The sequence below is a fragment of the Dryobates pubescens genome, chromosome 4 (assembly GCF_014839835.1).
Source record: "Dryobates pubescens isolate bDryPub1 chromosome 4, bDryPub1.pri, whole genome shotgun sequence".
Classification (NCBI taxonomy): domain Eukaryota; kingdom Metazoa; phylum Chordata; class Aves; order Piciformes; family Picidae; genus Dryobates; species Dryobates pubescens.
In genome coordinates, this window is record NC_071615.1 from 11,706,174 (window position 1) to 11,721,641 (window position 15,468).

The 15,468-nt window shown below is 60.2% G+C and overlaps 1 protein-coding gene across 1 annotated transcript; it reads right to left on the minus strand.

Annotated features, from left to right (window-relative positions):
- Window positions 1-1,435: 1,435 nt before the first annotated feature.
- Window positions 1,436-13,912, minus strand: HS3ST2 (heparan sulfate-glucosamine 3-sulfotransferase 2). Its single transcript, XM_054180572.1, has 2 exons — window positions 13,008-13,912; window positions 1,436-2,730 (listed from the first exon to the last, which is right to left on the minus strand). Exons 1-2 carry the CDS (start codon window positions 13,493-13,495, stop codon window positions 2,112-2,114), a joined length of 1,107 nt encoding a protein of 368 aa, XP_054036547.1. The 5' UTR covers window positions 13,496-13,912; the 3' UTR covers window positions 1,436-2,111.
- Window positions 13,913-15,468: the final 1,556 nt, after the last annotated feature.

The window sequence follows — 15,468 nt, forward strand, 5'->3', positions numbered from 1 at the left end:
GGAAGGGATGCAGACAGAGCTTTATTAGATCTCCATTAATTACCTCCAATTTTTTCCTATTAGAGCTCACTGGGCAGTAATCACTTCCAGTAAGGCCTCTTAAACTGGTTCGTGGTTGTGCTGCATCCCCTCTGTGCGTCGCTTTGAAGCATCCCCCAGCCCTGTGCCAAAGGACAGATGGTACCTGGGGCCAGGCACTCACCTCTGCCCTGCTCCTTCTGGCACAGGGCTCCAGATACATCATCAAACCTCCTGGGATCTCCAGCCTGGGAGGACCCCCTGCCTCTGTTGCCATTCCCCAGGCACTTTCCCCGTGAATGAGTATGAGTGGGGTGGGCTGGGCGTTGCCCTTGTGCCCAGTGCCACACTGGCAGTGGGCAGAGGGGGCCTGGGAAGGGCTTTTGTTCTGCCATACCCTGGGCTGTCCTGCCATCGAGTACATGGGGCTCTAATAGCCACCAGTGCCCAAGCACCAACCCTGCTGTGGCACTCACACTGCACTGGCAAATGCTGTGTGATTCCCCTGGGAAGAGCCCAGCTGCAGAATGGCACCATGGAGAAGCCAAGACTTGGGTGGCTGGTGCCACAGTGGGCTCCAAGAGGTGTGGGGAGTGGTGAGGTGCTTACTGGGGAGGCAGCCACGGAGCTAACCCACACTGGGCCCGTGTGCCACCCAGTGCCTGGCTGGGTTCAGGGACAAGCAGCTGGGCTGGTGCTGCGTGGGGGACCCACAGGGCTGGGGAGCAGTGGGGAGCACAGGAGGAGGACTCTGCTCCAGCCCTGCTCAAGGAAGGTGCAGCAGCTCCAGACTCCCATCCAGCATGGTCATGCTGTGGCTAGGAGCGATCCTGCTGGAGCTGCCCAGGGCAAGTGTACACTGGGGCACATCTCCAGTGCCCGCTGTGGGTGCTGCAGGTGTTGCAGATGCTGCTCTGTGTCATACAGCTGAGGCAGGGTGGGTGGGGAGGGCATCTGCCATGGCTGCCAGTCCCTGTGTGCAGAGCCTGCCCATGGTGCAGCTCCTCTATCTTGTCCAGCTGCCCCTTCTGGGCAGGTAAGTTGAAGGACACCAGCGATAGAGGCAGAGAGCTGTGTGCCAGCTGGGGGCTGCCCAGCAAAGCGTGCAGCACTTGACATTTCAGTGCAGTTCCAGGCTCCTGCAGAAGCACATTAGCTCCAAACAGCAATTACTGCTGCGAGCCTCTGACGCAGTGCCTGCCCCTGCGCCTGGCAGGGCTGGCACTAACCCAGGGATCCTACTGCCATCACCCCATCATGAAAGGCTGCACCACAGGTCGCCTGCTTGCCATGCCAGGCTGACCCATAGCCACCACCTTGCCTGGCCCATGGGCACAGCGGGCTCTGTGTGGCACGGGCAGCAGTGCAGCATGGGGTGCCAGCTGTGGCCTAAGAAAAGCCCATGCACGGACCAGTGGTAGCTGCTTTTATTTACACCAAGGGGTGACATGCTGAGCAAGGACACCGGTGCCACCAAAGTACCCGTAACAGCAGGAGGCTGTGCTTTATTCACAGGACACATCAGCAGGACATTTCCACAGATCCCTTTCCCTAGCAGCTATCTCGCTGCCCTCACGGTTCCACTCTGCCACGAGTGACAAAAGGCAAAGTGGGGCAGTCTCAGCTCTGCCCACCCTGGCACCGCGGCAGGATGTGGCCCCAGGGGACAGCCCCACACCTGCTGCCCGCAGCCCTGGAGCACCCATTTGGTTTGGGACACAGAGGAGGGATGTGACTTGGAGCAGCCTGTGCCTAGGCTGTGAGATGGGGCCATGGTGATGGCCTCCCAGCGACCACGTGGCAGTATAAGCAAATGGGACCCCATGGAGCAAGCCATGGCACTGCCAACATGCCAGGACGAGCAGTGACTCCTGGGCACTCATCCCACAGTGGCTGTGGCAGGACTCCGTGTCTTCGCCCATCTCAGCTCACGCTGGAGCATCCCAAGCTCCCCCGAGCCCAGGAAGCCTCTTGCCTGCCTCTGCTCGCAGATTTGGGGCAGGATGAGCTGGCCAGGGGCTCCTGGCTCTGGCTCCCCAGGGCCCTCCTGAGGGAAGCCTGCAGCCTCACATCCCTGAGCGCTGCTCCCAGGCTCACTCCCACCTGAAGTCCTGCCCGACCGTCTCATAGAACTTGACGTTGTAAGGTCTGTAGAAGTCCCGCAGCTGCTCGATCACCTCGGGGTCTATCTGCACGTGAGTCCTGCCCTTGGACTTGCCCAGGCAGCGGGGCAAGCCGCTGCTCTCCGACTTCTTCAGGCAAGGGAAGCCTTTTGTCTTGTTGAAGTAGAAGTGCTTGTCCGTGATAACCCGTTTGATGCCCAGGAAGTCCTGGACTTTGCCCATCTCCCCGGCCGGGTCCGTGATCAGCTTCTCCCCGCTGACAAAGTGGATCTGGGAGAGGGGAAAGTACTGGAGCCAGCTCTGCAGGTGCACGGCGTACATCCCGATGCGGATGGCGTTCCAGGAGGTGTCCACCAGCCCCAGGCTGCGGTTGCGGAAGGTCAGCCCCTCGAAGGTGGGGATGTCTGGCTTCTTGGAGAGCGTCTGCGTGTAGTCCGAGATGGCCCTGGTCACCGGGTTCCTCACCACCACGATCAGCTTCGTGTCCCGAGACATGTTGAAGATGCGCCGCGGGGCCTCCTTGGTGACGAAGTAGCTGGGGGTCTTCTCCACCGTGATCTGGCTGTCCAGCGTCCGTGGCATCAGGCTCCTGCAAGGCGAGCAGGTGGCGACATGAGGAAGGGGCTGGGCCGGGCTCGGGGAAGGGGTGTCTGCAGCGCGGGGCTGGCGGGGTGCCCCTCCCAGCAGGGCAGGGCAGGACAGGGCAGGGCAGGACAGGGGAGGGCAGGACAGGACAAGGCAGGACGGGGCAGGGCAGGACAGGGCAGGGCAGGACAGGACAAGGCAGGACGGGGCAGGGCAGGACAGGGCAGGGCAGGATAGGACAAGGCAGGACAGGACAAGGCAGGATAGGACAAGGCAGGACAGGGCAGGGCAGGACAGGACAAGGCAGGATAGGACAAGGCAGGACAGGGCAGGGCAGGACAGGGCAGGGCAGGATAGGACAAGGCAGGACAGGACAAGGCAGGATAGGACAAGGCAGGACAGGGCAGGGCAGGACAGGACAAGGCAGGATAGGACAAGGCAGGACAGGACAAGGCAGGATAGGACAAGGCAGGACAGGGCAGGGCAGGACAGGGCAGGCAAAGCTCCCTCCAGCAGTGGCTCTCCCCCAGGTCCTGCCACCTGCCCCGGCTGCTGGCATGGGCAACATCACCCAGCAGCCAGCCTGTGCTGCAGGCTATGCTCAGCCCTTCAGCCCCCATCCCTACACCAGCTGCCATTTGCTGAAGAAAACACAATGACTTCTGCCACAATGGCTGCAATTAACGTGGCACATCTCCCCCACGGCATTAGGGTGCACCTGGCTCGTGCTCACGAGGGCATCACTCACCCTGCCAGGCCTGACTCAGGCCCAGGAGCTCTGAGACAGGGCCTGCCTGCACCCAGCTGTTTCTGGGCTGCAAGGGAAGGGAGGCAGCACCAGACCAGGGGAAAATGGCACATCTCTGCAGCCCAGCTGAGCACTAATTGAATCATCTGCTCTGACAGGGGAACATCCACAGCAAATAAAAAGTAATGGGATGGAAAGATTTGTAAATTGGTCTTGTACCAAACCATCACATCCACTGCAGCCAGGTTCACAGTGCTGTGGGTCCCCCAAGCTGAAGCAGGCAGGGAGCAGACACAGGGTGGGCAGGGAGTACTGGCATCCAGGACAAGGCCAGCACTCAACAAGTACCAGCTGGTGCCAGCACCCATGCTGGGAATGCTCTGAAAAAGGCCCCAAAGGGTGTTGGGTTTTTTTAACAGAACCCCTGTGGTTAATGCAAGGTGCCCATGTGTGCCTGGCACAGAGCAGCAGAGCTCATGGGCAGCCTGCCCACAGAGACCCCAGGGAGTAGGAGGGGTGTCCCAGAGTCAGTCACCTCCCACTGCACCGTTCTGGGGGCTCAGTCAGCTCATACCTGCTTGGGTCCCTAAAATACCATCCACAGCCACCAGCTCCGGGGCTTGCTCCATAGAGAGAAGCCCCAAGACAGCCCTAACTGGGAGGAGAGCCAAGAGCAGCTCACAACACCCTGTGTGACAAGAGGACTGTGGTGGAAGACCTTGGGCATCATGGTGGGATGGCAGCATAGGCCAAGAGTGGTGAGTCCCCATAGATCCAGGAAACTGCCCTGGAAGGTGACATGGGGACAAGAAGAGATTGTGGTCCAGAGATACCGGAGAGGTGCCCAGAGGTCTGCCCCAGGCTGCTGGGGAGCCATCAGCAAGGGCACAGGGCTGCCTGCCCTGGGCACCCCACACTGCCTCACATGCTCCTCGCTAGCTTCATCGTTTGAAAGAGAACACACTAATTAGTCAGCATAGATTAACAGAGCTGGTTTCCAGAGGTACCTGAGCACAGCCGTGGCTTAATTGGCCTCTCCCACGGCTTCGCTCCAGACCCCATAAATCCCGGTTACGACTGCCGTTAACGACTGCCGGCAGCTCATTTAGCAGCAGGCACGGGGCTGTGTCTGCACATCACAAACAAGCTCCACCATAAATCAGCCCGGGGCAGCTCTGCCAGAGATTCACTGTCACAAGGCACTGGTGGGGAATCATCAAACCGCTGGGGCACAGAGTGCCAGGTTCGAAAGGACCCCAAGGATCATCTGGTCCAATCTGTTCAGGTGATGGTGGAGCTGAAATGAGCTGGCCCAGCACCCTGTCAGACTGAGTCTTCAAACTGACCAACGCAGGAGACTCCACTGCTTCCCCTGGCAGATGATTCCAATGCCCAGCTGTTCTCGTGGGGAAACATTTTCTTCTGGAGTCCAACGGGAATCTCCCCAGCAGTAACTTGTCCCCATCACCCCTTGCCTTTTCCGTGGGACTCCCTGTAAAAAGGGAGTCTTCATCCATCTCCCTGGTAGCCTGGCTCATCAATGGCTCATCCTCAGGCTCGTTAGACCTGCATCATGTGAGCAGGTAGATCCGTGCATGCAAAACACAAACCTACAGGTTCTAAGAACCTCTGCATAGTAAATTACTGAAATGAGACAAGAGTTGGGTTTCTTTAAATGGACTCCCAGCGTTTGCTGCTCCCGGAGAACAGAGACTGCTGAGACAACAAAACACAACCCAACAGATAAATAAATCACCAGCGAAACCAGGCGAGGGGGGGGAGATGTCAGCGCGGCATCGGTCTCTGCGCTAACGGCGGCATCCCCGGGGCTGCGGGAAACGCATCGCAAACCTAATTACAGCTGACTTCCAAAGGGTGGGTTCGGGCTCCTGCACTCCCAGAGTGATTTGCATACAAATAGCATGTCACAGCTTGGAGCCCACGGCTTGGCGCGCAGGGGTGAAGGCTCTTGGTAGCTGGCTCGGGCAGGAGCTGCTCCTGCCACATCAGGCACCTGATCCAAGTGCCTGTGGCTTTGCTGAAGATGCCCAGCCAGGCTCGGTACCAGCTCCTGGCACAGGCTGGGCAAGCCGCTGCCAGGCAATGCCAGACCTAACACTGACATGGTGTTGGTGATGTACCAGAGGCATGGCTGGAGCACGGGGTGCCAAGAGGAGGCAACAAACCTGCTGCTCTTCTTGGGACAGCTGCCAGGTGCTGAGGGACGGTCGGTGGCCACATCCTGCTGCACCAGAGACAGGGATGGTTCTGCTGGGATGGGGACGACATGACTGGCCTCATGACCCTGCTAGACCCTAACACACAGCAGCCAAGCTGGAGGGTCACCTCTGCTGCAGGAGGGGTGGCTTTGCTGGCTGCTTCCCTCAGCACCAGCTGCTTTCAGTACTCTCCCCACCAGAGTGGTCAGGCTGGAGCCTCACTGAGCCCTTCCCCAGCCAGCATCAGGCAGGAACGACCTGCTCCATGTCATGCCAAGGGGAATCCAGGATGCACAGAGAAGGGGAGATCAGAACCGCTGGTGCTGAGCAGATGGCAGGGCAGCTCCACTCAGAAATCACAAGGGATGGAGTGGGGCAAAGGCCACACTGGACTTGCAGCTGCTCAGGAGAGAAGCACCACACAAGAGGGGCACAAACAGGCCCTTTAGTGCTGTTGGAGGTGGGCACTAACACTGCCTTCATACCTGCAGATTCGAAGGTTGCACTTGCCCATGATACTGGAGAGAGGGCACAGATCAGGCACATCCAGTTGCTGCCATGTCCCCTGATGTGGCCAAGCCAGCATCACCATTTCCCATGGCACCCAGGAGCTGGCATGTCCCTGGGCAGCCCCCACGTCCCACAGCTGTGGGGCAGGGGTAGCAGAGCCTGGCCCTGGCTGTGCCAACGCAAAGGCAGCACTTTGCCCTGAAGGAGTTAACTTCCTGCAGCACCTCTCCTGCACCTGAATTATTAATTCTCTCATAATCTGCCTTTGGGCACCCCACGGCCCTGACACCACTCCCACATTAAAGAACCATGGGCTCCCTGGCTGCGTGCTGCTTTGATGTCCAACGTGCATGAAACACCCTCCCAGGGAAGAGCTGGCACAGAACACAGCAGCCAGTGGAGATCTTGCAGATAGGTGGGCAAGGGGAGACACCCACCCTGCAGTTCCAGTACAGCACCGGCCCCTTCGGCCCCTCCAGCCCCTCGTGTCCCAGCTAACTATCTGCCTGCTGCAGCTCGCTGGATGTGGGCATCCTGGGCTCTCCTCAGAGGCTGGAGCCTGATGTGTGCCCAGTCCTGGGCTCTATCCACTCATGGGCATGAACCCAACTGTTTGATTTGGCAGAGCCCCCAAGTGCTGGCTCTACCAACAAGGGCTGTGCTTCCTTCTTCATCTGGCAGTATGGGCTCAGAGCTTCAGCAGGGAACACAGGCAGGGAGAAGGTGGCCAGGAGCCAAAATCCTCCAGCAGAAGCCAGCACCCACTTGTTGTCCTCCTAGGGGGGTGCTCAGAGAGAGGTGGAGCAGCAGTGGTGGTCCCTGATGCATGTGCATGGGGCAGGTGAAGAAGGGTGGGCTGCGAGCACACCTCTAGCTACAGTGCGACGCAACAGGAGACGAGAACAGAACAGAAACTCTTCCAAGGGCACAGACTGGCATCAGGATGGTCACATGGGATCACTCCACCTTGGCTCAGTGGTAGGTCTCTTCTCTATGGCACTGTCTGCCCCTTGTCCCCTTGGCTGGAGCTGTGCCAGAGTGCTGCCCACTGCGGTACCTGACAGGAGCAGGGCAAGGCACAGAGTCCCACTGGCCATGGTGAAGGGCACACAGCTGCTACACAGCAGCCAGCACCACAGCCAGACCTGGGCTCCCTGCCCACTGCTGATGCCATGCTGTGCTGTGCCATGCCATGCCACGCTGGTGGCCCAGTGCTGCCAGGCTCAGCAGGGCTGTGGAGGGCAGCTGTGGATGAAAGCTCAGGCAAAGGAAACTGGGTCAAGCAGGTGAGAAACCAAGGTGTGAGGAAGATAAAAAGCTGTGCCCAGTGCAGTGATATTGCACGGATGTGTAGGGCACGGGGACAGCCCAGCCAAGAGCTGCACAGCCAGAGCTTCACGGGGAGAGATCCCTGCAAGGGCTTCACAGGGAAACAGGAGTCCCTTGGTCTGGGTCCCCCCGTGCCACGTTCCCTCCACTGAGGCTGTCAGCACGACAGGAACTGGGCCAGGAGTGGGCTAGCCCTGGGGGCAGAGTCCCTGCAGTGCTGAGTGAGACCATGGTCCAGGCAGTGGCTGGCTGTCTCCACGTTCCCACTGCCACCACCCTTGGATTTAATGACGGAGCGGCTGCCTTTAATAAATGTTTATGTTCAAAGAAGCTCCACCAGTGCCTGCAGCCAGCTAATGAGGGACGTTTCAATGCACAAAAGCAGTGGAACACAGTAATTAACTTTGTTGCTGATTCATTTTTAATCATTTAAATACTCCAGAGATCCACTGTGTCCTTTAAGTCAACAAAACTTTCTCCAAAGGGCACATTGATGATGCCCTTCATGCACACCAGCCAACGTGCAACTCCCCCCTTCCTAAATAGCCATCCAGGGCTGACTCAGGGTCTGGCAAAGCCCAAGGCTGCCAGGCTGGGGCAGAGAGCACCCACACGTGCACCCACCTAGCTTGGTGTGAGCTGAGTGAGGCCCTGTGGCACATGGATAAAGGCTGAGATCTCCCCCTCTCCTATTTCCAGCAACTCTTCCCCTAGGTGAAGCTTCTAAATTAATGTTAGTCTTAAAAATCACCCAATACTGAGGAGCTGCTGCAGGGATTCCCTGGTTAAAGGCTGGTGCCAGGGGTATGTTGTACACTTGGTGACCTTCCAGTTCCCAGGAACGTGCAGAGGGATGGGGCAATGTCCTGGCAGTAAGAACAAACCAACAGTGGGTCCCACAGACCCCAGCCAGCACTGAGAAAGAGGGACAGCAGCCTCGTTTGATGTGCCTGATGCCAGGGACACACCTGGGACACAGTCGTTGTGCAGAGAATCCAGGGCTGCAAGCAGCCAAAAGGGCTGAGTGCTGCCAACCGCCTGCCTGGCTGATACCTGGTCTCAGGCACTGCCTGGCCCAGGAGCCTGCTCTAATCCCTGCTCCCAGCCCCGCAGCAGTGGGTCACACACACTCATCAACCTCAGCCTTCCCTGCAGAACACACCCCTCCAGACTCCACCTTGATGGACACACAAGGACCCACATCCTTCACCTGGCAGCCTCATGAAGCCTCATGCCCATGGCCATGCCAGGTTAGGAGCTGGATTTGGAGCTACCGAAGCAAAGGTTGGGACAAATTGCAGCACTCACAAACAAGGTCATGGAAAAGAGCAAGAACACACCTCAGTATCACAGGCTTGGCACCCTGCAGGGGTTACCTGTTTCTCCCAGGGCCTGGGCAAAGGTCTACACAGCCCCACACCCAGAGAAAAGCAGGGCAGGGCAGGCAAAGGCAAGGCAGTGACCAGGGGATTTGCTGCTCCAGGGCAGCTCCTCACACACACGTCTCTCTCGGAGGTTTTGTGCCTGTTCCTCAGAGCCAGGGCACTCTCTGAAGTCAAGGAAATTTCAAAGCATCCTTGAAGCTTTGCTGCTTTCCTCTCTTCTTACTAATTAACTTTAGCAAAATGCACTGTCAGTCAAGCCCACAAAACAGGCTGCATCGCCGGGCAAAGCCTAATGGGCTCCCATTTGTGTGTGAGCCAACCTGGCCATTAGCAGGGAGCAATTAGCAAGGAGGAGAGCGGGGGCCGGCTTTCCACGTTCCCAACATTCCCTCCTGCAGGCACGGGGACACGGCAGGGATGGCAAAGGGACGCTCCCCTGCCGTGGGCTCTACACTGGCCAGCCACAGTGCCCATTATGCTGAGGCCAGAAGTGCCAGGGCACCCCAAAACCAAAGGCAGGGCAGGACAGAGCCCCAGCAGCACAAGTGTGCCCTGATACCTGTCACAGGTGGTGAATCCTAAGCTGGGCACACGTGCCACCCCTGGAATGAGACTCGGGCAGGTGGATCCAGGCAAGAGGCATCCAGGGCTCTCCCATGCACCGACACCTGCCTCCTGGGTTGGATCCCCCAGGCAGAGATGCAGTGGAGCTGCCGGGACAGAGCTGGACTCAGCTGGCAGCCAGAGCTGCTTGGGGAAAAAGCCCCTCTGTGAAAATAAAGCTGGAGCACCTGACAGGATTACTTGGGAATCCCAGGAAGGAAAACTGCACCCCAGAGGCTGCAGAGTCACTGCTCAGAGTTAACTGCACATCAAACGACGACGTCTTGTGTGTTCTGGAAGCACTGAAGGTTATTGGCACAGGCTACCTGCAGCAGAGCAAGGCTCCGTATCGAGCACTGAGTCCGGGATCGGTGATGGATCGATTCTCCCCAGCAGCTGCCTCTTTGCTTTCAGATGGCTTAAAACAGATCTTGCTAAAAATACCTTTCCTGTAGTGTGTCTGTAGCTAACGAGGTGGATTAGAGAGGCTGATGTGAACTGGGAGTGGGCATTCGGGGTCTGAAGCCGGCAAGCAGGCAGCTCCTGGGCAATGGTTGGGCACAGGGGTCCAGCTGTGCCACATCCCAGGGCACAGAGAGATGAGGCTGGCCCGGGTGATGGCAGCAGGCATCATGAAGACAGCAGCTATGAGCAAGTATGACATCTGAAGCTGGCAAGGACAGGTGGATCAGGGGATGTGCCCTCCTTGCTGGTTCTGCCATCTCCAAGTCAGACCAACTTCAGGGCAGAGAAAGCGGAGAAACAGGAGCTGTCACTTTCAGAGCACCAGAGGAGCTCAGATCTCATACTGCTCTCAGCTGCATCCAAGACCAACTCAGCTCCCACCAGGCACAAGGATGGAGCTGGATCAGGAGCCAAAGTCTCTGCTCACACCTGGGAACAGTTTTGCCTCTGTCTTTCCAAGAGGTCTGTGCTCCAGTCTGCCAGCAGAGACCCCACCACACCATGGTGCTCACCGAGCATGAGGGCATCACTTCTGCCCAGCTGGCATCTGGGGACAGCCTCTTGGCCCGGCCAGGAGCCAGATCCCTGCCTGAGGTCCTGGCAGGACATCCCTTCACAGCCAGAGTCCATGGCATCAGCTCTGCCCTTGCCCAGGACACGGCCATCAGCAGCATCCTGCTCTCCTGCTCCCCAGTCTCTTGGCAGAGCCACAGCAGCTCATCACACTGCGGGTCAGACCTGCTCTACATTTAATTGCTCCACTTGCAAGGAAGAAAAATCAATTCCACGTTTGATACATTAGCAGCCTCTGTGCTTAAGTTTTGGCACATTTGTGAGGTTGGAGGAAAAAAAAAAAGTAATAAAACCAAGGAAGTGTCATTTAATTGTTTTAGCTGAAGTGATTTGGAGGCCCCGCTGCTCCAGCACTCTCTGCATCGATCCAGACGCAGAGCCAGGCCCCGGGCGGTGCGCTGCTCACCCAGCCTCGCTCTGCAGCTGCCCATCACCTCTGCCACTCACTGCCACGGGCTCTGTCCCTTCACACAGAGGACCCCAGGCTGGATCACGGCTTGGGGTGGGAGGTCTGAGCTTGATGCTCGCTGCCACAGCCCCTCAGTGTCAAAGTCTGTGCAGAAGGGACACGGCTCCTGCTTCTTCAAGGAGCACCATGCTGGGTGCCCACAGGTGCCCTTACGTGGCCCAAGCGGGGGCAATCCCAGGGTGCAGCCTCTTCCTTTCATTCAGACAGGTGCTGGTAAGAGCTGCCCTGGCTGGGCAATGTGGCTCTGGTGTTCCTTGCAGAAGTGGTGCCATGAGATTTGGTCTGCAGAGCTCTGATCCCCAGCGTCCCCTGCACCCAGCCATGCACATGGGGAGCATCCAGAGAGCTCGCAGGGTCAATGACAGCATGGGGAGATCCCACCTCAGGACTGAGGGGCCACTTCCCAGCCAGGCACAGAACACACACAGCTCCCCTCTGAGCAAGTGGCTCAGCTAGAGTCCACACACTGTTCCACCTTCTGTCCTGCTGCGCTGGAGCACCTTTATCAATGGGTGGCAGTGTCTGATGTTGGGTGGAGGGAGTGACATGGACCTGCTGAGGACCACGAGCAGGCAAAGCACACTGCTGCAGCAGCTCTCCAAAGGCCAGGAGGAGCTAGACATGCTACAGGACAGCCTTAGGAAAGGGAAACAGCTCCGGCCATGCGTTTCCTGGATTTGCCACCTCCTGCCACTGGTCATACTACAAGAGCAGTCCAACATTCCTGGCCACAGGGTCCACTGTGTCTCCAGCAGAAGGCAGGGCAGCAGAGCTGCCTCGCACTCCAGACAGCCTGCCCCATACAGTGCCCAAGCTACCCCCACGTTTACAGATGCCAGCTTCAAAGTCTGGAGCATCAATCCAGTGCCCAGCCTGCCCAGAGCAGCTCCGATCCAAGCTTCCTCACAGCACAGCTGCGACCTGCCCATTGAGGAGATAAACCGGACCCCAGCAGAGCTGGGAGTGGGCACTCTGTCAGCCTGGCAGCTGAGGAGCACTGTCCTGTTTTGGAGCAGAGGACATCTCCATGGGGTAAGCACTGCTGAGATGGAGGGGTAAGGTGGGCTGCCTCCCACCAGCTGCCACAATGCTCCAAACACACTGACCATGCTCCCACTGTGAGCTCATGGGCACCAGTGCCAGGCTGAGCCCTCCTCTGCCTCCTGAGGCTGATATCCAGCAGAAGCACCATGGTCCTGCCTGACAGCAGCCCAGAGCTCTTGCAGTGCTGCACACCATCACAGCAAACACACCTGGACACACCTGCCTGGGCACCATAGTGAGTCAAGTGTGAATTCCATGCAGCACCAAGTGTGGAGTCTGGGGGTGACCCTGTGGATGCTGTGACAGCTCCCACGCCTCTCCTGAGCTTCTCACAAGAGCCTCCACTGAAATCGAACCCCCTCCATCTCCTGCTGACCACTCACACTCTGCTCTCCGTGGTTTGTGAGAGATCTCAGACAGACCCACACTTTCTGAACTCAGAGACACGGTGCTGGGGGACAGGGACTGCCCCTCTCTGTGCCAGAGACAAACCCGATGGCAGGGGGATGCTGAGGGTCTGCAGGACAGGGAGCTGTGCCCCCTGTGGGCAGACGTCCTCAGACGGGACGGGAAACCTGCGCCCACCCAGCTCCGGAGCCCGTTCCCGGTAGCGCTGCGGCTCCAGTAGCCACGTTCCCCGGGCCGAGCGGGGGAGAGACGGGGCACAGCCGGGGTACGGCTGCCCTGGACTGGGCACCGCGGTGGAAGAAAAAGTGCGAACGAGCGGTAAGACTTCGCCGGCAGCACCGGATCGCCTGCTCCCGCCCCGCTGGTGCGCCGAGGGACGGGGCAGCACCGGGTCCCGAGTCTGCCACCGAGAGCACCGGGACAGAGAGAGGGTAAAAAAGGGGTAGTCGGGGCCGGGCTCAGGGGAGTCACGCTCCTGGCAGCCGAGCGACGCGGAGAGTGCCCGGTCGGGGCGGGGGGTGCCCTCACCTGTACCACTCGAGCCCGCGGTCGTAGTTCCTGTCGAAGAAATGGGGCTCGGTGCCCAAGGCGCGCACGTCGGGGTGCACACGGATGAACTCCAGCACGGCGCGGGTCCCGCCCTTCTTGACGCCCACCACGATGGCCTGCGGCAGCCGCTTGGTGCCGGGGCGCGCCGGCCCCGGAGGGCTGCCAACCGGCGGCCCCGGGGGGTCCCGCGGGCGGCGTGCGGGCGCGGCGCTGGGCGGGGGCTCGGCGGGCCCGGTGCGGCCGCACGGCCGCGGCTTCTGCAGAAGTTTCTTGGCGGCGGCGGCGCGGGCGGGCGGGCAGCGGGCACGGGGGGTGGCGGGGCCGCCGCCGCAGCAGCAGAGGAGGCTGTAGCAGAGGTAGGAGCAGGACAGCGACAGCGTAAAGAGCACCAGGACCCTTCGTGCCAGCCGCCGGGACGGAGCCGGAGCCGCAGCCGGGGCTCGGCCGCTCGGCGCCCTATGCGCCATGGCTCCATGGGGCCCCGCCGCCGGGCACGGCGCGGCCCGGTCCGGCCCGCCGCTGCCCCCGGGGCCCCGCTGCTCCCGCGCCCCGCTCCGGCATGTCCCGCAGCTACGCGGCTGCGCGCCCGGGCCGCCCCCGGGGGCTTCTCCCTCTGCCCCTGCCCCTGCGCGCCCCCGGCCCGGCCACCGCCGCTCCCATCCCCGGCGGGTGCGGCTCGGCGCTCGGTCTGCAGCGGCTCCGCTTTCGCCTCCGCGGGAAGTGCCGGGGCAGAGGCGGTTGCGCTGCTATTTAAGGGGCCGCCTGACGTCAGCTCCTCCCGGAGCCCCCGCGATCGCTCCGCGGCTGCAGCCTCCCTTGGGCCGGGTCGGGCCACCGGCACCCGCCGCGCAGAGTCCTCCAGCCCGGGGCGGGGACGGGGCCCAACCCGTTCTGCCCTGCCCGGGCACGGCCGCTGTGTGAGCGCTCCCCGGCCCGCCCCAGCCGCTGCCCCGTGCGTGCCAGCTGTCCTGTCCGTCCCTGCAGACACCTCGGAACCCGCAGCGAGTTCTCAGCTGCCCAGAGCAGCAGTGCGGGGCCGGAGACACCCGCGCCTGTCCCCACAGCCCGGCCGGGAGTTCTGCCGCCCGCAGCAGGAGCGGAATCGGGCGCACACCGTTGGGGAACTGGGCAGACGGTGCTCGGGGCTGTGCAGGGCACAGCTGGCAGCAGACTGGGTGCCCGCTGGCAGCGAGGCAACGTACCCAGCCTGTCCCCGGGGATGCTTCGTGCCGGGTGCCGGAGCCGCGCTGCCTGCAGCATCTTCCCCCGAGGGAGGGGGGGACGCGGCGGTGCCGCCCCGAACGGCAGCCCCCATTTCTGTCATCGGCAAGGGCAGGGAGAGCAGCCACCGGCCGCCGTGGCAACGCCAGTAAGCCAGAGGAAAGACTTGAGGGTGATGCAAGAACGGAATTTCTGTTCCCGGCCGGGAATGCTCAGCCTGGCTGCTCTGGTTCGTCCTGCCATGCAAGCGGGAGAACCAGAAGGCTGGTGCAAGGTATGGGTGAAGGTTGGTGCTCCCTCCCTACCCCTCTGGCTCGGCATGGCTCCCTTTCTTCTGCACCCTGACAGCCCCAGCTGCAGCGTGGCTGATCGTGTGGAGCCGGTGGCTGCGTGAGCAGCGCTGGAGCATCAGCAGGCTCCGTCCGTGCTTCCTCAGCAGAGCTCCCTCAGCTGCAGAAAACTCCTTCTTTTGTTACTCGAGAAGCAGGATGGTAATGGAGAGAGACAGGCAAGAAGTGCCAGCCCGACATGAACGAGGAGCTGCAGCGCCCTGCCAGCCATACCCGGGTGGGATTGAGGTTTTCTTCCATGCAATACCCAGGAGCTCAGTGTAGATGTAAAAATGGAACAAACAGCAGAAAAGCAGCGCTGCCTGCAGCCTCCTCAGCCTGTGCTGGTATGGGAACAGTGGGACTTGGCCTCCTGGGGGGTTAAAAATAGTTTAAGGAAGAAAGAGTCTGCTGACACAGGAGAGGAACTGGAGAAGGGAGGCTGAGTCCTTGTAGGGCGAACCTCATCTTCCTGATGTGCTAAAGGGCCCCCCGCAGAGGTTTTGGGTTGGAACATTTGGTGCATCTTTTGTTGCTCTGGGCAAGGGGAGCCAAGGGCATCAGCACCTCTGTGGGGGTTAGGGCAGGGGGACAGAGCTGAGCATCCAGGGCCAGCAGTAAGGAGCCAGGAGCATAGAGCTCTGCCTGGCTGGTGTAAACTCACCTATGCTTGGTACTTCCACTGGGCTGTGTGCCCAAGCAGGGAGATAGCACTGACAGAGCCCACAGGCTCGGGGGCACTGACCTGCACCGCAACGACAGCAGGGCAGGAGTCAGGGGGTACCCAGGGGCCAGGCATTGGCAAGCTCCCCTTCGAGGTGCCCATCACTCAGTTCCACTCTGTGACAAAGTGTTAAATCTGCAGAAAAGTTGCTTTCTCCATTTTTAGC